The sequence below is a fragment of the Somniosus microcephalus genome, unplaced genomic scaffold (assembly GCF_052327205.1).
Source record: "Somniosus microcephalus isolate GS21.2 unplaced genomic scaffold, FLI_Smic_1.0 unresolved_chr2, whole genome shotgun sequence".
NCBI classification, from domain to species: domain Eukaryota; kingdom Metazoa; phylum Chordata; class Chondrichthyes; order Squaliformes; family Somniosidae; genus Somniosus; species Somniosus microcephalus.
The window spans coordinates 56922647-56947632 of record NW_028225180.1 but is presented as its reverse complement, the minus strand read 5'-3'; the positions used below and the strand labels follow the sequence as shown (position 1 = coordinate 56947632).

General features: G+C 46.8%; 1 protein-coding gene across 5 annotated transcripts in view; it reads right to left on the bottom strand.

Annotated features, from left to right (window-relative positions):
- The window catches only part of LOC147092685 (NACHT, LRR and PYD domains-containing protein 3-like), a 37095-nt gene extending 13288 nt beyond the window's left edge, over positions 1–23807 (bottom strand). For 3 of the 5 annotated variants that reach the window (XM_085975991.1, XM_085975989.1, XM_085975986.1), the window contains exons 1-6: positions 23027–23557; positions 18399–18491; positions 15837–16003; positions 10355–10526; positions 10187–10252; positions 1004–2738 (exon numbers count right to left, since the gene is read on the bottom strand). In XM_085975991.1, coding sequence (XP_085832117.1) covers positions 1004–2738; positions 10187–10252; positions 10355–10526; positions 15837–16003; positions 18399–18474 — 2216 coding nt within the window. In that variant the 5' untranslated portion in view covers positions 18475–18491; positions 23027–23557. The other 2 variants (XM_085975988.1, XM_085975987.1) reach the window with 2 other exon arrangements.
- Between the last annotated feature and the right edge of the window lie 1179 nt (positions 23808–24986).

Here is a 24986-nt window from a genome sequence, read left to right as displayed (position 1 = left end):
AAGACCTCCGGAGAGACTCCAATACACGAACTTTTAAATACACTTCACCCCGCCGGACTCATTTTTAAACAAGGGGTGAATGTGGTAAACCACTGTATACCTGTCTGTATGTGTAATGTGTATTCCACTAGGTACAGGTCTGGACATGCCTCGGCTGACTCCTCCCACTATTCCAGGTATATAAGTGACTACCTCCCAGTCCCTTAGTATTCTGGACGGGTCGACCACTCGAGACAAGACCTTCATTCTTTAGTTAATAAAAGCCTGGTTGTTACTCGCTTAACCTCAGTCTTTTGAGTAATTGATGACGCATCACTGACCCGGTTTACACAGGAGCCCCCCACTGTGTACGAGGCCCCACCGCTGGTCTCTGTGCTTCTGTACTCCGGGGCTAATACCCCACAACACGTTAGATTGGAACCTTTTTACCGGCCGATTTAAGATCCTGAATAACATTCTTGTCTTAATGTTCAGGACTGCGAATAATTGTAAATATTTAAAGCTGAAAGAATTCCCGATTCCCCACTATTCCCAATCCAGGAAACTTCCCCCTCGACAAGATGCACCCTACACAGTATTGGAGTAAATAGCGAACCGTTAGTGATTTAATCTCGGGTTTCTCTCCTGTTTCTAGTTGAAATGGTGGATGTGGAATATATTTTTAATTAATTTTATCTTTACTGCTGGACTATATTTTATGTTTACATTCCATTGTCCAGCCTTATTAAATAGGATTTATTGTAATTAAATTATCAGACTCTCAGAAACCTGTATTTGCTGATCTGACAAAGACTGTAAATTCCCTACTTGTTCAAAAGGATCCGTTCTAGATTCTCCAGTCCTTAGAGAATTATTAAACGATCCTCTTATTATTGGTCTTACGTGTGTTGAATCTGCTTCTCTTTGGTTTAACTGAACTGTTTGTTTCCCTTCATTACGGAGCAACAACACAATCCGTGACTTCTACAATTCGCCCAACAGTTAGAGACAAATAAACAGTTACCTCAGACTCTGGCATTTGTGCAGTACGGGTCCCAGCCACTGGAGTCCTTCACACTGAATGGAGCAGCCTACGATATCAAGGTGATTTATTCTTTCACAGAGTCCAATGACATGAGACAAGACCGCACAGTCAATCGGGGTCAATGTCAATCCACTAAATGTAAGTGATTGCACGGATCCCACTGTTTTCCGAGTCAGTGCTTTATTCCGAGACTCAAACAGGTAGTGGAATGTGTTCAGGAGGTTCCTTTTACCAGTTTCACTCCCTGTGTTTCCAATCTGTCCTTCAACCTTCTCCTTCACCCAGTCAATCACTCGGCAGGTGGTTTGATGAGGAAATGGACCCAGAAACTCCTCCAGGGGCCGAGCTGACTGTGGGGAGGAGAGACCAGCAACAAATCGGAGAAATATCTCAAATCGCCCATCTTCCATACTGTGGGTTTCACGGAGGAGTTTACAGATGTCCCTGGGATCAGGAATCAGGAATTGTGCGAGTGCAGCTACAAACTCTTGGATGGTGAGGTGCGGGAATGTGTATACCACGCTCTGGGCAGAATCATCTCTCTCCAAAAGTTCCATCATGAACCCGGACAGGAACTGGGAAGGTTGCAGGTTGTACTTGATCAAATCTCCATTTCTAAACACAATCTTCTTCTCGGAGACTCCTGTGAAGGCCAGCTCATCAATCTTCAGTAACACATCACGGGGGCTTTCAATCTCTCGGCCATGGTTTTTCAGAATGTTGTAAATATAGTAGGAATATAGTTGGGTGATGGTCTTGGGAACTCGCTGCTGTTCCCTGTCTCTTTGTGTAAAGAAGGGACCAAGTGACAGCCCGAGGATCCAGCAGTAGGAAGGGTTGTAGCACATGGTGTACAGGATCTCGTTCTCCTCCACGTGTTTGAAAACAGCTGCTGCCACCGTCTGATCTTCAAAAAACTTGTTGAAATATTCCTTCCGCTCTTCACCAACAAATCCAAGGATTTCAGCCCAGACACTGATCTCAACCTTTTCCAATAAATGTAATGCAGTGGGGCGGCTGGTCACCAGCACTGAACATCCTGGGAGCAGCTTGTGCTGTATTAAACTGTACACAATGTCAGACACTTCACACCAGTCTTCGGGATCTGTGCGCATGTGGTGAGGTTCTGTATTTCTCCGATTGTCAGCAATATCAATCCTGTCCTTGAATTCATCCAAACCATCGAATATAAACAGCAATCCCTCTGGGTTCTTCCAGAGCTCTCCCAGAATATTCAAGTAAGGATAGAAAATGAGCAACAGGTTCCACAGGTTTATTCTACAGTTAAGAGCGTTCAAATCCCGGAATTTGAAACTGAAAACAAATTCAAAGTGTGTGTATATTTTCCCAGTGGCCCAGTCATGAACAACCTTTTGTACCATTGTTGTTTTTCCAATCCCCGGGACTCCGCTCACTGCTGCTGAACTCCCAGATTTGGATTTTCTGTGGGAAAAACTGCTCTGGAACAATTGATCAGTTCGGATTTTTTCCAGCTCTCTCCGGAGATGTTTCTCTCTCCACTCTTCATGGTCTCGGCCTCTTGCCAGCAGTTCATGTTCTACAAGTGTCCGATCTCGAACAGTAGAAATGACCGTTAGCTCAGCGTATCGTTCAACCAGCTGGAAACTCTTAACCTTCTCCTTTATTAGGATAGTGTTCACTCTCAGTGTTTCAGTTTGTACCCGGAGTGTTTCCTTGTGTTTCTGTTGAACATCTTCAATTAGAACAGACAGAAAGTGGTTCTCAGTGTTAGGTGTATTGACATAAAAAGAACTTCTCAATACCATTCCACTATTCAGTAAAACCACGCAAGATTTAATTCGCAGTTTCGATAGAAATTAAAACTCACTTAATGGCTGAGAACAATTTCAAATCCTCACTTGATTCTAATATTTACTGGGAAATATGGCATAGGATATCATAGAGCCAGAGTTATACAGCACAGAAAGAGGCCTTTCAGCCCATCGTGTCCGCGCCGGCCATCAAGCCCTGTCTATTCTAATCCCATTTTCCAGCACTTGGTCCGTAGTCTTGTATGCCATGGTGTTTCAAGTGCTCATCTAAATGCTTCTTGAATGTTGTGAGGGTTCCTGCCTCTACCACCCTTTCAGGCACTGAGTTCCAGATTCGAACCACCCTCTGGGTGAAAAAGTTCTTCCTCAAATCCCCTCTAAACCTCCTGCCCCTTACCTTGAAACTATGCCCCTGGTTATTGACCGCTCTACTAAGGGGAAAAGTTCCTTTCTATCTACCCTATCTATGCCCCTCATAATATTGTACACCTCAATCAGGTCCCCCCTCAGCCTTGTCTGCTCTAAGGAAAACAACCCCAGCCTGTCCAGTCTCTCTTCATAGCTGAAGTGCTCCAGCCCAGGTAACATCCTGGTGTATCTCCTCTGCACCCTTTCCAATGCAATCATATCCCTCCTACAGTGTGCCGACCAGAACCGCACACAGTATTCCAGCTGTGGCCTAACTAGTGTTTTGTACAGCTCCATCATAACCTCCCAGCTCTTATATTCTATGCCTCGGCTAATGAAGGCAAGTATCCCATATGCCTTTTTAACCACCTTATCTACCTGTCCTGCTGCCTTCAGGGATCTATATACATGCACACCAAGGTCCCTCTGATCCTCTGTCCTTCCTAGGGTCCTACCATGCACTGTGTATTCCATTGCCTTGTTAGTCCTCACAAAATGCATCACCTCAGACTTTTCAGGGTTAAATTCCATTTGCCACTGTTCTGCCCATCTGACCAACCCGTCTATATTGTCCTGTAGCCTGAGACTTCTCTCCTCGCTATTTACCACTCCACCAATTTTCGTGTCATCTGCGAACTTACTGATCATACCTCCTACATTCATATCTAAATCATTAATGTACACTACAAACGGAAAAGCACCCAGCACTGATCCCTGCAGTACACCACTGGACACAGGCTTCCAGTCACAAAAACAACCTTCGACCATCAACCTCTGCCTCCTGCCACTAAGCCAATTTTGGATCCAATGTGCCAAATTGCCCTGGATCCCATGGGCTCTTACCTTCTTGACCAGTCTCCCATGTGGGACTTTGTTAAAAGCCTTACTGAAGTCCATGTAGACTACATCAACTGCACTACCGTCATCCACACACCTAGTCAACCCCTCAAAAAATTCAATCAAATTGGTTAGACATGATCTCCCCCTGACAAAGCCATGCTGACTATTCCTGATTAATCTGTGCCTCTCCAAGTGGAGACTAATTCTGTCCCTCAGAATTTTTTCCAATAATTTCCCTACCACTGATGTTACGCATCGATGGTCTGTAATTCCCTGGTTTATCCCTACTACCCTTCTTGAAAAATGGTACTACGTTAGCTGTTCTCCAGTCCTCTGGCACCTCCTCTGTGGCCAGAGAGGTTCTGAAAATTTGTGTCAGAGCCCCTGCAATCTCCTCCCTTGCCTCACACAGCAGCCTGGGATACATCTAGTCAGGGCCTGGGGATTTATCCACTTTTAAGCCCGCTAAAACCGCTAGTATCTGCTGCCTCAATACTAATTTGTTCAAGTATATCACAATCCCCCTGCCTGATTTCTATGCCTACATCGTCCTTCTCCATAGTGAACACAGATGCAAAATATTCATTTAAAACCTCACCTACATCTTCTGGCTCTACACACAGATTGCCACTTTGGTCCCTAATGGGTCCTACTCTTACCCTGGTTATCCTCTTGCCCTTAATATACTTATAAAACACCCTCGGATTTTCCTTTATTTTGCCCGCCAGTGTTTTCTCATGCCCCCTCTTCGCTCTCCTAATTTCTTTTTTAAGTACCCCCCTGCACTTTCTATACTCCTCTAGGGCTTCCACTGTTTTTAGTCCTTTGTATCTGCCAAAAGCCTCCCTTTTTTTCCTAATCAATTCTTGCATATCCCTTGACATCCAGCGTTCCCTGGGCTTGTTAGTCCCACCCTTGACCTTTACAGGAAGATGTTGGCGTTGTACTCTCTCTATTTCCTTCCTGAAAGATTCCCACTGCTCTGATGTGGATTTTCCTACAAGTAGCTGATCCCAGTCGACTTTGATCCTGCCTTATCATATTAAAATTGGCCTTCCCGCAATTTAGAACCTTTATTTCCGGTCCATTTTTGTCCTTTTCCATGACTACATTAAATCTCACCAAATTATGGTCACTGTCACCAAAATGCTCTCCTACTGACACTCCTCCCACTTGCCCGGCTACATTCCCTAGAATTAGGTCCAGTAACGCCCCCTCTCTTGTAAAACTTTCTACATGCCGGCTCAAAAAGCTCTCCTGGATGCACTTTAAGAATTCCACATCCTCTAAGCCTTACACACTCGGACTATCCCAGTTAATATTGGGGAAGTTGAAATCCCCTATTATTACCCTATTATTTCTACACTTCTCTGAGATTTGCCTGCATATCTGTTCCTCTATCTCCCCCTGACTGTTTGGGGGCCTGTAGTACACTCCCAGCAAAGTGCTTGCCCCCTTTTTGTTTTTAAGTTCTACCCATATGGCCATATCAGTGGGATATAGACAGACTGTGAATGGTCAAGTGTCTCACTGTTATTGTATCAGATGTTGGGCAGGTTATCTAGGGCATTATGTGAATTGTGAGTGGGCAGACTGTGAATGGTCAAGTGTTCCACTGTTATTGTATTAGACGTTGGGCAGATTATCTGCGGTCACGTGTGAATTGCGAGTGGGACAGACTGAATGGACGGACATTCCACTCGGCGTTCTATTTAACCATCTGACCCCATATCCTCTCCATCACGAAGTCTGCCTACTTCCACCTCTGCCATGTCGTCAGTCTCCACCCTTGCCTCAGCTCGTCTGCTGCTGCAACCCTCACCCGTGCTCCTCGTTACATCCGGACATCGACATTCCAATGGTCTCCTGGCTGGCCTCCCACCTTACACCCTCCATAAACAAGCTCATTTAAAACTCTGCTGCCCATATCCGAATTCACATCAATCCTGTTTACCCGTTACCCATGTGCTACATTGGCTCTCGGTCAGGCAATGCCTCGACTTAAAAATTCTCATTCTTATTTTCGAATCCCTCCATGTCCTAGCCCGCTCGTTATCTCTGTAACCTCCTCCAGCCACACAATCCTCCGAGATAACTGCGCTCCTCCAATTCATGCCCCTTTCACATACCGGATTTACTTCGCTCCATCATTGGCGGCAATGCCTTCAGCTGCCAAGACGCTGAGCTCAGGAATTACCACCCTAAACCTTTCCCTCCATTAACAGAAGGTTCACTGTAAATGTCTCAGGGTTTGGGCAGGTTATCTGGGGTATTGTGTGCACTGAGAGAGGGACAGACTGTGAATAGACAGGAGGTAAATTGCTATTGTTTTATGACTTGCGCAGGTTATCCGGTGTATTGTGCACACTGAGAAAGATGATTTAAGGTATTCAGAGTTTAGGCTGTGAGAAGGGTTACTGGGTTTGATGAGTTTTGTTTGGTCACAAGACTTCGGTATTGAAATGATTTAATCAAATTCACAAAATTAATGCAGGACACAAGCTCACAATTAGCAATATAATTAATAATGAAGTGAATTGAAAGTGAGAAGTAAAAAGGTAAGTCAGGGTATTTTTTGTTACCCATAGGGTAATAGATCGGGTGGACCAGTTGCCAGGGTAGGACAGTAATGGGGCCGCGTTAGACGGGGTAGGGAGAATTGAATGTGTTTGTGTAGATACACGGAGAGGAGGGGTAAGTGGGTCATCTCTATAAACAGGGACAGGCTTATTTTGGGCAAAATACCCATTTTCTGTACCTAATCATTCTCCTGTTATAATGGGCCGGATTTTCCGACCCCCACAGGCGCGTACGAGGTGTACACGCACCCGTAGGGGCCTCGCAAGTGCCGGTTTCAGGCAATAGAAGTGAATGCGCTGAAAACAGGAGAAGTGCCTCTGCGGGTGAAGAGTCGCACTTTTTGCACAACGTCCGCCCGCTAAAAAGTCCATAGAATTCTTACGCCTAGTAAAAGCAGTTCCGAAAAATAGAAAAATTAAATTTGATAACTCATTTATAAATTAAAAATACCCTTCAAAAACATTTAATTTCTTTTCCAAAAAATGTAATTTAAGAAATTAATTAAATGGAATTTTAATTAATTTAAATGGATTAAAAAAAAATATTTAATGGTTTAGTGTGTTTTTAAATGTGATCCCCATTCATACTTATGACAGTTCTGTGCGTACAGACCTGTCAAAAGTATGAAGCAGGGTTCCCTTCTTTGATTGGTTCACCTAGCTCACGTAATTGCAGGGGCGCTCGCGAACCGCATGTGCCCCTGGGATTGCGCGAACCCGGAGAGGCCCAGGATCAGAAGCCTCGGGATCTACGGAACCAGCAGGTAGATTCGTAGATTTTTTTCCGATCGGAGGCATCTGCATGCAGGAAGCCTCAGATCGGAAATTCAGGGCCATTGTGTTTCAGAAATTGCGAACATTTTATTCAACAATCCACTGTCATATCACCGATTAGAAACAGAAATAGAACTATAGCCCATTTCACTCAGTGTAATGTTAGAGCAGAAAACATTTACAGTGCATTTGAAATGTTCTACCATCAATTATACTCCGTTGTTTAATGTTGTTCTTAGTTTCCTACACTGCAGGTTTGGGAACCAACATATGTTTCCGTTAGTCATTACATTGGGTCTAAAAAGACTCGTGAATTAAAGGACTATTCTTTGAGTAGAATATTGTTTGCTCTTTCACTGCAATTGGGAAGCTAGACAATAACCTCCCAGTCAGCCTGAACATTGGGCCGGATTTTACTGTAATAATAATGGGGAGACTATCAGCGCTCGCCATTATTACTGGGTAAAATTGACAGCAGCTTCTTGTGTCCGCAATGTGCAGTTAAACGTGGAAATCCAGAAGTTGCTGTCAGATACCCTGCTCTTCCACAAGAGGCACTGTTGCAGTCCTCGAGAGTCGGCATTGAAATCACTGCAATGGCGTAAACTTGGGGTACTTACCCAGTAGTTCCACACTAAAGACGGCTGAAAGAGTTAGGACTAGTGCATTCAGGATTAAGTGAATTTTTACAAGGCCTAATAAGTGATAATTACCGCTGATCAATCTCTCTGGCACTGAAAAAATTATTATAAATGTGTGGAGTCTCATACCCTCAGAAGAAAATTAATGTTGCAGATTTTTAAAAAATTATATAGATGTATATTTACTTTTTCTGTTTGTCTCCTTTATCTCTCTTCCTTAATCCCATGTATATTTCTCAAACTTTATTTCATTTTCTCAACATGGTATAAATGAAAGTTAAATTTCCTGTTTTATAATTCCTGGTTTGGAATCTGCGCCTCTCAGTGAGGATCCTTCCATGTGACTATTTGAAGAGCCTCGCTGTTTCTTCTCCTGCTCACAGTCCACAGATCCCCTGTAGAGGGCGCTGCGCTAGAAAAGACGACTGATGGCAGCAAGTCTGCCGTGTAAAGACGGTCAAATCTTTGTGGGCAGCTGTCCACGTTTCTTTGACACTGTGTCGTGATCCTGCCGGGTGTGTACGGGATTTTGAAGTGTATCAGGATCCTGCCAGGTGTGAATGGGGCTTTACAGTGCATCAGGATCCTGCCAGGTGTGTATGGAGTTTCATAGAAACATGGAAGATAGGAGCAGGAGTAAGCCATTCGGCCCCTCGAGCCTGCTCCGCCATTCAATGAGATCATGGCTGATCATCCAAACTCAGTACCCTGTCCCTGCCTTCTCCCCATATCCCTCGATCCCTTTAGCCTTAAGAAATATATCCAACTCCTTCTTGAATATATTTAATGAATTGGCCTCAACTGCCTTCTGTGGTAGAGAATTCCACAGGTTCACCACTCTCTGGGTGAAGAAATTCCTCCTCATCTCTGTCCTAAATGGCTTACCCCTTATCTTTAGACTGTGACCCCTGGTTCTGGACTCCCCCGCCATCAGGAACATCCTTCCTGCATCTAGTCCTGTTAGAATTTTATAAGTTTCAATGAGATCCCCTCTCATTCTTCTAAACTCCAGCGAGTATAAGCCCAATCGACCCAATCTCTCCTCATACGTCATTCCTGCCATCCCAGGTATCAGTCTGGTGAATCTTCGCTGCACTCCCTCCATGGCAAGAACATCCTTCCTCAGATAAGGCGACCAAAACTGCACACAATACTCAAGGTGTGGTCTCACCAAGGCCTTGTACAACTGCAGCAAGAGATCCTTGTTCCTGTACTCAAACCCACTCGCTACGAAGGCCAACATACCATTTGCCTTCTTAACCGCCTGCTGCACCTGCATGCTTACCTTCAGCGACTGGTGCACAAGGACACCCAGGTCTTGTTGCACTTCCCCTTCTCCCAATCTATTGCCGTTCAGATAATAACCTGCCTTCCTGTTTTTGCCACCAAAGTAGATAACCTCGCATTTATTCACATTATACTGCATCTGCCATATATCTGCCCAATCACCCAACCTGTCCAAGTCATACTGGAGTTTCTCTGCATCCTCCTCACAGCACACATGCCCACCCAGCTTTGTGTCGTCTGCAAACTTGGAGATATTACATCTAGTTCCCTCGTCTAGATCATTAATATTTATTGTGAATAGCTGGGGTCCTAGCACCGATCCCTGCGGTACCCCACTAGTCACTGCCTGCCACTCGGAAAAAGAGCCGTTTATTCCAACTCTTTGCTTCCTGTCTTCCAGCCAGTTCTCTATCCAAGTCAGTACCTTGCCCCCAATCCCATGTGCTTTAACTTTCACAGTGAAACAGGATCCTGCCAGGTGTGTATGGGGTTTCAGTGTATCAGGATCCTGCCAGGTGTGTATGGGGTTTCACAGTGTCTCAGGATCCTGCCAGGTGTGTATGGGGATTCTGCCAGGTGTAGGCGATGTGCAGTTGGATTAACTGGAGCATACAAGACCTGCAAATTTACCAATAATTCCAAAATCGGAGTTAATTGTAAATTGAACCTATGCAGAACTTTTGTGGATTAATCACGAATCTAAATGACGTTTAATGCTGTTTCCCCCATCTTTGTACCCCTGACTGCCAGATACTGACAACCTCCAAACAAACGGCTACCATCAAACATTCTGATTCTAAAGTGAAATAAATGGTTCAAAATTTTAATTTCATCACTTACCGTTCAGGTGACTGGGTACTTCGAATAAACCTTGTGCGATGCTCATGTAATCAAATGGGTCAGAACCTGTTTAAATCAATGAACTTTCATGAAATCAGATCTGTTAATATTATAGTAAAATCTGCAGTGTTTGAATCTGACATTGCATTCAGTGTGATTTTACCGTACCATGTTCTTGTATTTCTTTCAGTATTTTGTCCACCTTCGGTAACCTGTGCAACATTTTCACAAAGGATTCCCACATCACCCTTCGGGCCCCAGGGCCTTTCTCCATCACCAGATTTAGGAGAAGTTTGGAACTGTCCGCCCGGTTTCCCTGCTCCGCGAGCTCAGTGACTTTCTGTAAAGAATAATAATGAATGTATTAAGGAGCTGATTGAAAGACAAACACAGAATGAGAAGGAAAGGATCTGCTCAGTGATGGGATCTCCCAGTTGTTTTGAGCACAGGAAGCAGTCACTGGGCCAGGTACTGATCCATTCTGAACAGGGGCTGAATATTCTGTAAACATCTTGATTCACTCATTAACGGAAAATAAATGAGATAGAAGGAAAACAGAAACCAGAAATATTGTTCTAGGAGAGTGAGGAATCACTGAGAATCAGCAATAGTTTTAATGGGGTTAGTATTCTCTGTCCATCAGTGTCCAACATGACATCAGATTCCTGATTGACAATGTGATACACTTGTTTCACATACTAACTTCCTGCTGTAACACTTTGTGATTTAGTAGAAATAAAACAGCAGCGAATCAGAACTCCAGTGGCAGGGAAGGGATGAATCGGAAGTGAGGGAAGCAGCTAGAAAACTGACTGAGAAATTACACCGACTAATCCAAACAACCACTGTTGGTTTATTGGTCAGCAGAATCAATCAATAATAATAATAATAATAATGATGACGACAAATCCAATCACATGTTTCTTCAGTAATTGAAATGACACTCAATTTTTTTGCACAATCGCTGCCGGTATGAAAGCTCAGTAACCGGGAACATGTGTCCACCAATTGATAATCAGGACTTCAATCACCAACTTACATTTATTTAGGGCTTATAAAGTAGAAAATCATGCCAGGGTGTTTCAGAGAGGCGGAATCAGACAATGGGCCCAAGACAAAGCAGGATAAATTAGCAGAGGTGGCCAGAAGCTAGAGAAACGGTAAGGTTTAAGGAATAGAGGGTGGTGGAGAGGCGGTGGTGTTGATGGAGTGAATTGCTGAGCGTGGGGCCCAAGACAACTGAACACTCAGCCACCAGTGGTGGTGTGAAGGACTGGGTGCACAAGAGGCCAGAGTCAGAGTAACGGAGAACTCCAGTGGCACGGGAGGTTGTAGGGCTGGAGTGGGTTACAGAGATAGGACGGGTCAAGGTCCTTAAGTTATTTAAAGAGCAGCACGGAAATTTTAAAATGAAGGCACTCGAGGAGCGGGAGCCATGAAAGGTGAGTGAGCACACAAGTGATATCTGAATGACACCTGGGCAGGTTGCAGGCAGCAGGATTCTGGAGTTGCTGAAGATTAGAGAGGGTGCAAGGAGGGAGGCCGGCCAGGGGAGCATTGGAACAGTCGGGTTTGGTGATGGGCCGAGGCAGGGGCGGGCAATGTTACTGGGCTAGAAGTAGGGGATCTTTGTGATGGAGAGTATATGGGGCAGGGAGTTCAGCTCAAGGTTGGACGTGGAGATTGCGGACAACCTGGCTTAGTAGCAGGGAGTGGCCGGGGAGGCAGATGGACTCAAGCGATGAGGAGATGGAATTTGTGGTGGGGTAGCAGACAATGGCATCGGTCTTCCCAATGTTTAACTGGAGGAAAATGGGGAGTGACATTCCACACCAAGAGCGCAGGGGCAGGTAACTTACCCAGTTGTGTATAGTTTTGGGAACTCAACTATAGGAAAGGAATACATTTATTTGAAAAACTGTTTAGCAGGTTCACTGGGATATGGAATTCCTGTTAGAGGCGATTTGAGAATTTAGGGCTCATACTACGCGAGTTGGGTGGATTAGGCGAGGAGTTGATGGCAGTCTTCAGTTTCTGAAAGCTTATGATGAAATAAATGTTTACAGATTGTTTCCACTGTCTGGTCAGAGGGCTAATTCCAAGTATTAAGGGCGAGGGTGGATACATTTATTTCTGTACATGGTGGTTAGAATGTATAATTTACTCCCACAAACTGTTGAGGAAGCCACTTGATAAATTGCTTAAAAAGATAATTCGATTGCCTTAGAGAAAAAACGAATGTTAGAGTTCATGGAGTGAACAGGTGGTTGGGATTAGAATAGGTGGGATATTAACGGTAATGGGCAGTGAGCAGGAGGTTGGGATTAGACTAGGTGGGATATTAACGGTAACGGGCAGTGAACAGGTGGTTGGGGTTAGACTAGGTGGGATATTAACAGTAATGGGTAGTGAGCAGGAGGTTGGGATTAGACTAGGTGGGATATTAACGGTAATGGGTCGTGAGCAGGAGGTTGGGATTAGACTAGGTGGGATATTAACGGTAATGGGTCGTGAGCAGGAGGTTGGGATTAGACTAGGTGGGATATTAACAGTAATGGGCAGTGAGCAGGAAGTTGGGATTAGACTAGGTGGGATATTAACAGTAATGGGCAGTGAGCAGGAGGTTGGGATTAGACTAGGTGGGATATTAACGGTAATGGGTCGTGAGCAGGAGGTTGGGATTAGACTAGGTGGGATATTAACGGTAATGGGTCGTGAGCAGGAGGTTGGGATTAGACTAGGTGGGATATTAACAGTAATGGGCAGTGAGCAGGAAGTTGGGATTAGACTAGGTGGGATATTAACAGTAATGGGCAGTGAGCAGGAGGTTGGGATTAGACTAGGTGGGATATTAACGGTAATGGGTGGTGGGCAGGAAGTTGGGGTTAGACTAGGTGGGATATTAACGGTAATGGGTAGTGAGCAGGAGGTTGGGATTAGACTAGGTGGGATATTAACGGTAATGGGTAGTGAGCAGGAGGTTGGGATTAGACTAGGTGGGATATTAACGGTGATGGGTAGTGAGCAGGAGGTTGGGATTAGACTAGGTGGGATATTAACAGTAATGGGCAGTGAGCAGGAGGTTGGGATTAGACTAGGTGGGATATTAACAGTAATGGGTAATGAGCAGGAGGTTGGGATTAGACTAGGTGGGATATTAACAGTAATGGGCAGTGGGCAGGAAGTTGGGGTTAGACTAGGTGGGATATTAACGGTAATGGGTAGTGAGCAGGAGGTTGGGATTAGACTAGGTGGGATATTAACGGTAATGGGTAGTGAACAGGAGGTTGGGATTAGACTAGGTGGGATATTAACAGTAATGGGAAGTGAGCAGGAGGTTGAGATTAGACTCGGTGGGATATTAACGGTAATGGGCAGTGAGCAGGAGGTTGGGATTAGACTAGGTGGGATATTAACAGTAATGGGCAGTGAGCAGGAGGTTGGGATTAGACTAGGTGGGATATTAACAGTAAAGGGCAGTGAGCAGGAAGTTGCGGTTAGACTTGGTGACTCAGGGAGGAGAAAACAATTGCACCGTATTGATTTGGGACAGTCTGTTTTTTCCTTCCCCACACTGCTTTTTTCTCTCTCTGTGTCTCACAATATTTCACCATTTGAGCTCTTCTGTTTTTTAATGTCTTTTCTTTAACCCACGGGGGATTTCCGTGTGCCATCTGACATTTCCCCGATTTACTATTAAGTAGTTTCCTGGTCACTCAGCTCATTGCCTTCCCTCTAACTCCTGTCTGTTGCCTCTGGTCTCTCCTTTTCCGAGTCTCGCTAAAACCGTTTCCCTTTGTTTTCAGTCCACACAGGAGTTATACCAGAACCGTTCCCCTGTTCTTTGTACAGATACTGACGGACCCGCTGGGTAAATTCACCTCTTCTCATCATTGTTTCAGATTCACAATATTTGCAGTTTTATCCATTTCTTTGATATTTTGCCGGTTTCCATTCTGTAACATTCTACGATTCCAATATTTGATATTGCAACAATTCTCAGGGGCAGTGAGGAATGCAAATCAGATTCATGGATGTGCTAACGGGTCAATATTAAACAGACGTAGTGAGATAATCCCGCTACTTTATTAATCATTGGTCTGACCGCACTTAGAATACTGTGTACAGTTCTGGTTGCCTGAGTAATAAAAGGTTATCGCAGCTATTGAAGAGAGCTAGAATGATTGAGAGGGTGGAGGGGTTGGATTTGGAGGAGCTAGTGTGTAAATTGGGCATGTTCTCACTGGAAGAGAAAAGGTTGAGTGTTGATATGATCGCTCTTTCACTTTGCCCAGTATATTAGAAACAGAGGACACAGTCTGTGCTTGAAGGATGGTAAATTCAAAACTACTCTGTGGAAACAATATTTCAGTGAGGGAGTGGTCAATCTGGGGAACAGGCTCCCTAGGGAGATGGTGGAAGTTAGTAATATTGATTCATTAAACGGCAAATTAGATAGATTTATTTCAGAAAATCACATACTGGGATGTAGTATAGTACAGGAGTAATTTGAGATATGATGTGTTAAGTGCAGCATGCTTGGGAGGAACAGGTGTCTTTGGATCTATGGTTCCCAAAACTCTCCACCACTGGGGTTTTCCTCGGGTCGGGGGCTTCCCGCGGGTGCAAGCCCCCGACCTGCACTTACCTTGCGCACCGGCAGTTGAGCTGTAGGGCCCCGTGGAATTCCACTCTGGGGCCTGGCCCAGCTTCCGGCGCACTGTGCTTGCGTGTCCCAGGGGCGTAGTTAATGCGATGCGTTCCCTGGGATCACGTGGGCCATGGGCAGCCAATCGGAGGAGGGAAAAGCCCATTCATAAGATTGACAGGAAGAACTGTGAAAACTTATAAATACTACGGGCCCCAAAATAGCAGTAAACCTTCAAATAATTTTTTTTTAAAAATCACACTTTTTAAATAAACTATAAATTACATTAAATAACTATTTTAAACAATAATTTAAATTTTTGAAAAAAATAATTTTATAAAAAAAGGGGCTAAATATAAACTTACCTTGCTTTAAAGTATTTAAAAATAATAAACCTGTGGAAAAAATGTTTTAATTTTAATTAATTGACCACTTACCTTGTAAAAAGCAGGCCTTACGCCTGCTTTTTAAATGTGTAAATCCTGCAGGCTTAACCTCGCGTGAAAACCTGCAAAAAAAACCTAAGTTCAAAGCGCACGCGCAGCCTCCCATGTGCGTGCGTTTGACCTCTGAACCCCTTCGTTCAGAGGATCGGAAGTGCCGGTTTACCGCGCATGCGCAGTGCATGCAGGAAACCGGCATTTCCATTCGGCCTATGGGTGAGTACCCCGTGTGTACTCACCCGTGGAGAGCCGAATTTCTGGGCCATGATGTAAGTGCAGCATGCTTGGGAGGAACAGGTGTCTTTGGATCTACGGTTCCCAAAACTCTCCACCACTGGGGTTTTCCTCACCTCAGGAGTCTGTTGTAGATTAATTAACAGAGATCGATCAGTCAACAACTCCCTCATCATTGTAGCATTCGATACCAGGATATTGGAGGGGAATTACACAGACCTCGTTCCTTTCTCATCAAGCAATTCCTTTGTTCCTATGTTAGGAGTTTCTGTCAGTTCGGTGATGTTCGAATAATCTAAACTCATTCTGTGTCCCTCCCACTTACGTGATACTCTTGTCCACTGAAATGGTCCTCGCCTGTTAACCAGAGACCGAGTCCCTCCACACCCTCTTCAACCGCCTGTTCCAGTCTGTCCCGGTAGAACTTTGTCAACTGGAACAGCTGGTAATCGTCGCACTTTATCAAGAACTTATTGATTGTCGAGTTGGGATCTGTGAACAGAAAGAACCACGTTAACAAACACCTTCTGAAATCCCACATACATCGCATGTGCTTCATTCCATCAATCTATACAGTCAATTCTGTGCAAATTTGTCAAACATGACTTATCGACAGCTTATCAGTTCCAGCCTCCCCGATCATCCCCGGTATCTGTAAATGTTCACTAACTCGACCTTCAAATACAGATTCCAGGAGTTTGCTCACAACACAGTCCTCCCCCTCTATTTCATCTCCATTGCTCGATAGCCTGCAAAACCCACCGAGAAATGTGCTATTTCCAATCCTATTCCTTAACTGAATACATATAGATTCTATTTTAACATAACTCCAGTGAACATCCTTGTGCTCCAGCACAGACATGGAACCCTTTAGTAATACTGACATCCACAAATATTGTTTCACTCTCCTAAAATATTATAAGCAGGATCGTTTTGCTCCGAGTTCCGTTCAAACCGAAGTCCTGTCTCAGTTAATAGATCACAGCACCCAGGAGGACAAGGGCAGCAGGTGCATGGGAATACCATCGCCTCCCCCATTTCCCCTCCAAGTCACACACCATCCCGACTTGGACATATATCGCCGTTCCGTCAACATCGCTGGGTCCACATCATGCAAACCCCTACCCAAGTGTTCCTGTTTCAACAGTTTTACTAATTACGCTCTCTAGTCTCAGATCCGGCTATTTCCCATCCTCCAGTCATATCAGCTGATACCCTCCCACTGCTCCATTCACGCATTCTGGAAAATCATTGTTGTTGGTCCGTTCAGATCACGACCGCCCCTTCCCTTCTCCCTGAACTCACTCTAGAGCCCCAAGAACGTGAACCCTTCCCTCCTGCTCCAACCCTGCAGCCACACATTGACCAGCCTCATATTCCCTCCTTATTCAGCCCATGCGAAACTATGCGGACATCAACAGCTTGAGGCCTCGATTTTTAGTCTAGAGCCTCAGTCTCAATATTCCCTCTATAAACGCATTTCTATCGTGTTACTGGTTCCGACTATGGCTATTTTCTGCTCTCCTTTCCTTCCGTTGCAGCATGTTCTTCCCTCTGGCAGACAACACAAAGCTGGGTGGGAGTGTGTGCTGTGAGGAGGATGCCGACAAACTTCAGTATGATTTGGACAGGTTGGGTGATTGGGCAGAAGCATGGCAGATGTAATATAATGTGGATAAATGAGAGGTTATCCACTTTGGTGGCAAAAACAGGAAGGCAGATTATTATCTGAATGGCAATAGATTGGGAGAAGGGGAAGTGCAACGAGACCTGGGTGCCCTTGTGCACCAGTCGCTGAAAGTAAAGCATGCAGGTGCAGCAGGCTGTTAAGAAGGCAAATGGAATGTTGGCCTTCGTAGCGAGAGGGATTGAGTACAGGAACAAGGATGTCTTGTTGCAGTTGTACAGGGCCTTGGTGAGACCACATCTTGAGTATTGTGTGCAGTTTTGGTCACCTTATCTGAGGAAGGATGTTCTTGCCATGGAGGGAGTTCAGCGAAGATTCACCAGGCTGATACCTGGGATGGCAGGAATGACATATGAGGAGAGATTGGGTCGATTGGGCTTGTACTCGCTGGAGTTTAGAAGAATGAGAGGGGATCTCATCGAAACTTATAAAATACTAACAGGACTAGACAGACTAGATGCTGGAAGGATGTTCCCGATGGTCAGAGAGTCCAGAACCAGGGGTCACAGTCTAAGGATAAGGGGTAAGCCATTTAGGACAGAGATGAGGAGGAATTTCTTCACCCAGAGAGTGGTGAACCAGTGGAATTCTCTGCCAAAGAAGGCAGTAGAGGGCAATTCATTAAATATATTCAAGAAGGAGTTAGATATATTTAAGGCTAAAGGGATCAAGGGATATGGAGAGAAGGCAGGAACAGGGTACTGAATTTTGATGATCAGCCATGATCTCATTGAATGGCGGAGCAGGCTCGAGGGGCCGAATGGCCTACTCCTGCTCCTATCTTCTATGTTTCTGTGTACCAGGGAGGCAACTTACCATTCGGGACCTGCTCAGGGCTGCAGAAGCTATTCCACTGCCGATAGAATCTCCCACCCTTATCGCTCTCCTATTCCTGTGCCGCAACTGCCTCTCAAACCCGCCCCACTCAGAGTGACCACACTGTTGCTCAGGAAGACGATCCTGGTTCACTGTCTCTATCCACCTTACAGACCCCAATTACCAGGCATCTATTGGACAGTTCCAGTACTCAGGGCTCCCTCCACCTGTGACTGTGGTGCCCCTCTAGATGGTCTCTCACTTCCCTCTTATGACTCAGCTCCTGTCCTGTTCCCACTTCCTGCGTGAGCTGCAGTATATTACACGAGGTCTGGACCCTTTGTCGGGACAGAAATTATATTTTACTGAATTTTCTGAACCTACCTGTGTCCATTCTCATTCTTGAAGATGTTGGATCTTCTCCCCTGGTTGGACCTTCAGCCATGGTGGTGACAGTCATTCCCAGATTCTGACGCTCTGTAATAAATATATTAACAGGAGGGTTAGATGGAAATATTAAAATGAGGAGAGCGTTGCCTTGTTAAACATGTTTTCAAGTCCCTCCTCCTCCATCAGTACAATAGCTGTTCGCTCCGGGATCGAAAATTTCCCGAGTGTTACAATCAACTCTCCACATCAGGTGTGACACACACAGCTGCCCAGTGAAATCCAGGGAGTCCCGCTGATCTCCACAACCGAGTTCCAGAATGGCTCCCGTCGGCCGAAAATCGGCACTGGGAGCGCCCATTGGTGAGATTTACTCACACAGTGCAGGCCAAAACTAGCCTTATTCCTGAGGTACAGGATATTCTGCAGGGAAATATGGAGCAGGCAATCATTGATGAATTATATGATCCTTCACTCGGTTGTACACAGTGTGGCGGTATTGTATTATTTTATTTACATATGTGTGTTGATTGGTTGAGGTTTGATATTAAATTCTGGTATTGTATGAATATGAATATCGATCCACTTACACCGTATATGTCTGGGTGCGATTCCTCTGGTCTCCATGAGCAGTGACGTTGTCCTGGGTTCATGGAGATGTGATCTAGTTAGAGTGAGGAGAGGGTGAAATGCACAAGAGGCCAGAGTCGGAGGAAGAGAGAGATCTTGGTGGTGGGGGATTCTAGGGCTGGAGGAGGTTACAGAGACAGGGAGGGCTGAGACAAGGAATGGGGTTTAAACGTGCATGAGAGTTTTAATTTGGAGTTGCTGGGGGACTGGGAGCCAATGTAGGTTCACAAGGACAGGGGTGATCAGTGAGCAGGGTTTTGATGCATGCAAGTGCATGAAGGATGAAAGCAGCAAAGTCGGCCCAGAGAGCATTGGAAAAATCAAGTCTACAGTGATAAAAGCAAGGATGAGGATTTCAGCAGCAGACGGGCTGAAGCAGGGACGAAGAATGCCGATGTTACAGAGGTGGAGGTAAGCGGTCATTGTGAGGAGAGGAGATCAGGTCGGAAGCTCAGCTTGATGCCAACTACACCACTGAGGTTGTGAACAATCCGAGGCATTGGCTGGGACAGGGATGGAATCTCTGGCGAGAATTCGTGGCGGGGGCCAAAGATCATGTCGTCATTCTTCCCAATGTGCAATTGGAGAAATATGTAGGTCATCACAGACTGGCTGTCGGACAAGCAACGTGAGAAACCACAAGAAATGGAGGGGTCGAGAGAGGTGCTGGAGAGGTAGAGCAGAGTGCTGTCAGTGTACATATAAAAGCAGATCTCCTTTGTTTGGATAATGTGTCTGAGGGGCAGCATGTAGATGAGAAATAGGAGGGGGCAATGTCTTTGCACCACACGATCCTCCTCCCACCACTCTTCATCTAAGCCTATCAGCATAACCTTTTATTCCTTCTCCCTCATGTGTTTCTCCAGCTTTCCCTTAAATGCTAGTTTTCTTTGCAGTGAGGCTGTGTAATCCGGAGCATGCCTCCTCACTGACGCTATACAGATCACGTGTTGTTGTTCCTCTGCCCCACTGACCCGTCCCCACACCGGCTCCAAGACATAAGGAGCTTTTATGTGACCAAATGTTTGGACAAAGAGGTACATTTTAAGGAGCGTGTTGAAGGAGCAGAGAGAGGTAGAGATGTTTAAAGAGGGAATTCCAGAGCTTAGGGCCTCCGCAGCTAAAGGCACGGCCGTCAATGGTGGAGAGAAGGAAATCGGAGATATGCCACAGATCAGAATTGGAGGAGCGCTGGGATTTCGGGGACTGCAGGAGATTACAAAGATAGGGAGGGGCAAGGCAATTTTGGGATTTGAAAACAAGGATGTGAATTATAAAAATCGAAGCATTGCCAGACCCGGAGCCAATTCCGGTCAGCGAGCAAAGGAATGGGTGAGGTTATCAGCAACAGTTGAGCTGAGGCAGGGGCAGAGACCGGCGCTGTTACAGAGCTGGAAGTAGACGGTGTTGGTCATGGAGTGGATATGTGGTCAGAAGCTCATCGTACGGTCAAATACGACAGCAAGGCTGCGGATGCTCTGCTTTAGCCTCAGACAGTGGGCAGGGCGAGGGATGGAGTCGCTGCCTCGGGAACACAGCTCGTGGCAGGGACCGAAGACAATGGCTAATGTTACCTGTCTACCTGCCCCACAGGTGCTGCTCACCCGAGAATCCCTCCCACTGACACAGCTTGTTGATGCTTTTCAAACATCTCCACACATCAGCAGGGTGCACGGTCAGGAAACACTTACAATGGAAAGACTGGTCACACTCACAGGCCAAGGGGTTGGGCGTCCAGTGGGCACAAGGGTTAGGTCAGTGTGGCGGGGGTAGAGTCAGAGGAAAGAGAGCGAGGCAGCGGGCAGAGCGGGGACAGGGGTTTGGTCAGTGTGGCGGGGGTAGAGCCAGAGGAAAGAGAGAGGGAGGCAGGGGGCAGAGTGGGGACAGAGGTTTGGTCAGTGTGGCGGGGGTAGAGGCAGAGGAAAGAGAGAGGGAGGGGGCAGAGCGGGGACAGGGGTTTGGTCAGTGTGGCCTGGGTAGAGTCAGAGGAAAGAGAGGGGGAGGCAGGGGGCAGAGCGGGGACAGGGGTTTGGTCAGTGTGGCGGGGGTAGAGGCAGAGGAAAGAGAGAGGGAGGCAGGGGGCAGAGCGGGGACAGGGGATTGGTCAGTGTGGTGGGTAGAGTCAGAGGAAAGAGAGGGGGAGGGGGCAGAGTGGGGACAGGGGTTTGGTCAGTGTGGTGGGTAGAGGCAGAGGAAAGAGAGGGAGGCAGGGGGCAGAGCGGGCACAGGGGTTTGGTCAGTGTGGTGGGTAGAGGCAGAGGAAAGAGAGGGGGAGGCAGGGGGCAGAGTGGGGACAGGGGTTTGGTCAGTGTGGTGGGTAGAGGCAGAGGAAAGAGAGGGAGGCAGGGGGCAGAGCAGGGACAGGAGTTTGGTCAGTGTGGTGGGGGTAGAGTCAGAGGAAAGAGAGGGAGGGAGGGGGCAGAACGGGGACAGGGGTTTGGTCAGTGTGGCCTGGGAAGAGGCAGAGGAAAGAGTGGGAGGCAGGGGGCAGAGCGGGGACAGGGGATTGGTCAGTGTGGTGGGTAGAGGCAGAGGAAAGAGAGAGGGAGGCAGGGGGCAGAGCGGGCACAGGGGTTTGGTCAGTGTGGCGGGGGTAGAGGCAGAGGAAAGAGAGAGGGAGGCAGGGGGCAGAGCGGGCACAGGGGTTTGGTCAGTGTGGCGGGGGTAGAGGCAGAGGAAAGAGAGGGGGAGGCAGGGGGCAGAGTGGGGACAGGAATGTATTGCACTCTGGACAGTCTTACCCTGAATATAATGGACATTGTACAAGGGAGGAAACATACATCTCTTCTAATAGCAAAACCAACTTGTAATATTATTACTAACAGCAAAATACTGGAGATGCTGGAACACTGTCATAAAAGCTGAAAATGCTGGGAACATTCAGCAGGTCAGGCAGTGTCTGTGGGGGTGGGGGGGGGACGGTGGGGTTAACGGTTCAGGTCAATGACCTTTCCTGAGAACGGGTTCAGGATCTGAAACACCAACCCCATCTTCCTCTCCCCACAGTCGCTGCCTGACCCGCTGAGTGTTTCCAGCATTTTCAGCTTTTATTACTAATATTATTACTCATCCCCATTTCAGACTACATTCTGTATTTGACTTGGTTTGGGTTCATACCATTTCAGAATACACTGGGAATCTGATGCTCGCTGTGTATCTGACGTTGATTTTGGAAGCATATTCCCTGCTTGCTTTGACCAGTGTTGTCCTACTTCGGTATTGTGTGTGTCTGTGACCAATGAAACAGGAGGCAAGCACTCACCCGGCGTTTAATGTCTTTCACCGTCCCCAGTACTAAACACTGGGGATGTCCAAAGGTAATGAAGCTGTGCTCAGCACTCACTATCTGACAATACTTTGTACCTGCTGGTCACAGGCCGCGCTGATCTTTGAGGTTTGTCTCTGCATCGTGTTCAATGAATTGACTATAATTGGTTTCTCTGTTCAGTCTTTCCACTTGATTTGTCATCAGATCTGAGCTATTTTAACACTGAGATCTGATGGCGACGGTGTGAGTTCAGTCCGACCTAATAAACAGACATGTGTCGATCTGCTGGGCTCTGCCCCACACTGGAGTCACCTCTCAGATCAAATTCCTTTACTCTAAAATACACACAAGATTCACTGTGACTGTGTTTAGAGACAGATACTGATCACACTTTACATCCCATTGCATGGCCTCATGCTGGATAATTGTGCTCAGTGGTCAGAATCTTCCAGTCTCATTCTCACCATTGCCTGCTTTACATTGTAAGCTTTGTGGACTGTCTACAGGACCAGGGTGTATCTGAGTCAATGGGACTCTCTCTGACCTTTGTCCCCAGTCCATCTCCAGGACCAGTGTGTATCTGAGTCAATGGGACTCTCTCTGACCTTTCTCCCCAGTCCATCTCCAGGACCAGTGTGTATCTGAGTCAATGGGACTCTCTCTGACCTTTCTCCCCAGTCCATCTACAGGACCAGTGTGTATCTGAGTCAATGGGACTCTCTCTGACCTTGATCTGCAGTCGATCTCTGGAAGCTCTTTGAATCGGAAGGGTTCTCTCTGGTTGGTGCTCACACAATCCGGTGCTGGTTCACCTGCTGTTGTTCCTCAGTCTAAAATCCCTGTTTACCTCCAGCTGTGGACCTTCCTCAATCACTCCGTCATTCACCGGGAGATCTAATTGTGGCAGAGCAGAAAATGAGAACAATATTGAAAGCGTGAAATAATGTAATCTAAACTTTTCTTCTGCTTACTAAAAATTAAATTTCAAGGCCGAATATTTGTTTGATTTTGTCTCTTTCCTCAGATCCCCAGTTCCGGGGCTGTGTGTTTATTTTGGAGATTTTCCTCACAGTAAATTCCGGCCGCCAGAGACTCCCCCAGTTTCACTGCTCTGGGCGGAAATGCGCCATTTTGTGTCCAAACTGCCTGAACCCACCGCGCCCTCCACCCCCGGACCAGCCCCTGTATTGTGAGCCGGTTCAGCACATTCCTCGGGAGCTGATGCTGACCGGAATCTCCCCTCCGTTTCTCTGCGAAGTTACAAACCGGGGCTGTGACTCTGTGAAGCCCCTCCCTCGCTCGCTCGCTGTGATCTGAACTCTGTGCTGAGCAGCCGCGCTGCCAGGCCGTGTGCTGAATGGAGCCGAGTTCCCTCAGTCACAGAGCGCGGCCCCTGTAACCCGGGCAACCATCCTGTTACTTACCGTCACTCACACACCGGCCCGGCACACAGCAAACCCCGCCCACTGCACATCCCCGGGATCAGCAAGGCAGCGGCACTGCGCCTGCGCGGGAGAGCAGTGGAGCGACACTGCGCCTGCGCGGGAGACCAAGGGAGCGACACTGCGCCTGCGCGGGAGGGTGAGGGAGCGACACTCCGCCTGCGCGCTGTGACAAGTTTGCGCCACTACGCCTGCGCGGGAGGGCAAGGGAGCGGCAGTGCGCCTGCGCAGCAGAGCAGGTGTGCGGCAGTGCGCCTGCGCGGCAGGGCAAGGGTGCGACAATGTGCCTGCAACGGATCGACACCGCGCCTGCGCGGGAGGGAACTGTGGCCCCAACGCATCACTATAGCACCCCCAGTGGTAGGAGGACTTCATCGGAATTGAGCAACAGGACGCGGCCATTCAGCCCCTCCAGCCTGTTCCACCATTCAATTAGACCATGGCTGACCTGTGTCTTAACCCCAGCCTTGGTTCTATAGCCCTTAATGCCCAGCAAACATCTATTAATACAATAGCAAAGTACTGTGGATGTTGAAAATCCGAAATAACAACAGAAAATGCTGGAAACACTAAGCAGGTCGGGCAGCATCCGTGGAGAGAGAAAATCGTCTATTAATCTCAGTTTTGACATTTTCAATTGACCCCCCATCCTCAACAACTTTGTGGGGGGCTGATTTCCAGATTTCCACTGCCCTTTGTGTGAAGAAATGCTTTCCACCATCCAAAGGGAATTAGATAAGTACCTGAAAAAATTGCATGGTTATGAGGAAAGGTGTGGGATTGAGCTGAAGTGCCGGCACGGGCTGGAGGGGCCGAATGGCCTCCTACTGTGCAGAAACGATGATTATTTGATTCTATCACCACTTAACAACCTAGCTCTAATTTTAAGTTTATGCCTCATTGTTCTGGACATCCCCACCAGAGGGAAAATTGAGTCATAGAGTCATAACGGCAAAGAAGGAAAACATTCGGCCCATCGAGTCCATGCCGGCTCCCTGCAGAGCAATCCAGTCAGTCCCATTCCCCCACTCTATCCCTGTAGCCCTACTAGTTTATTTCCCTCAAGTGCCTATCCCTTTGAAAACATTGAGTGTCTCCGCTTACACCACTTCCGTCGGCAGCGAATTCCAGGTCATCACCAGTTCCTGTCTAAAAAAGATTTCCCTCATATCCCCTCTGTATCTTTTGCCCAAAACCTTAAATCTGTTTCCACTAGTCCTTGTACCATCAATTAATGGGAACAGC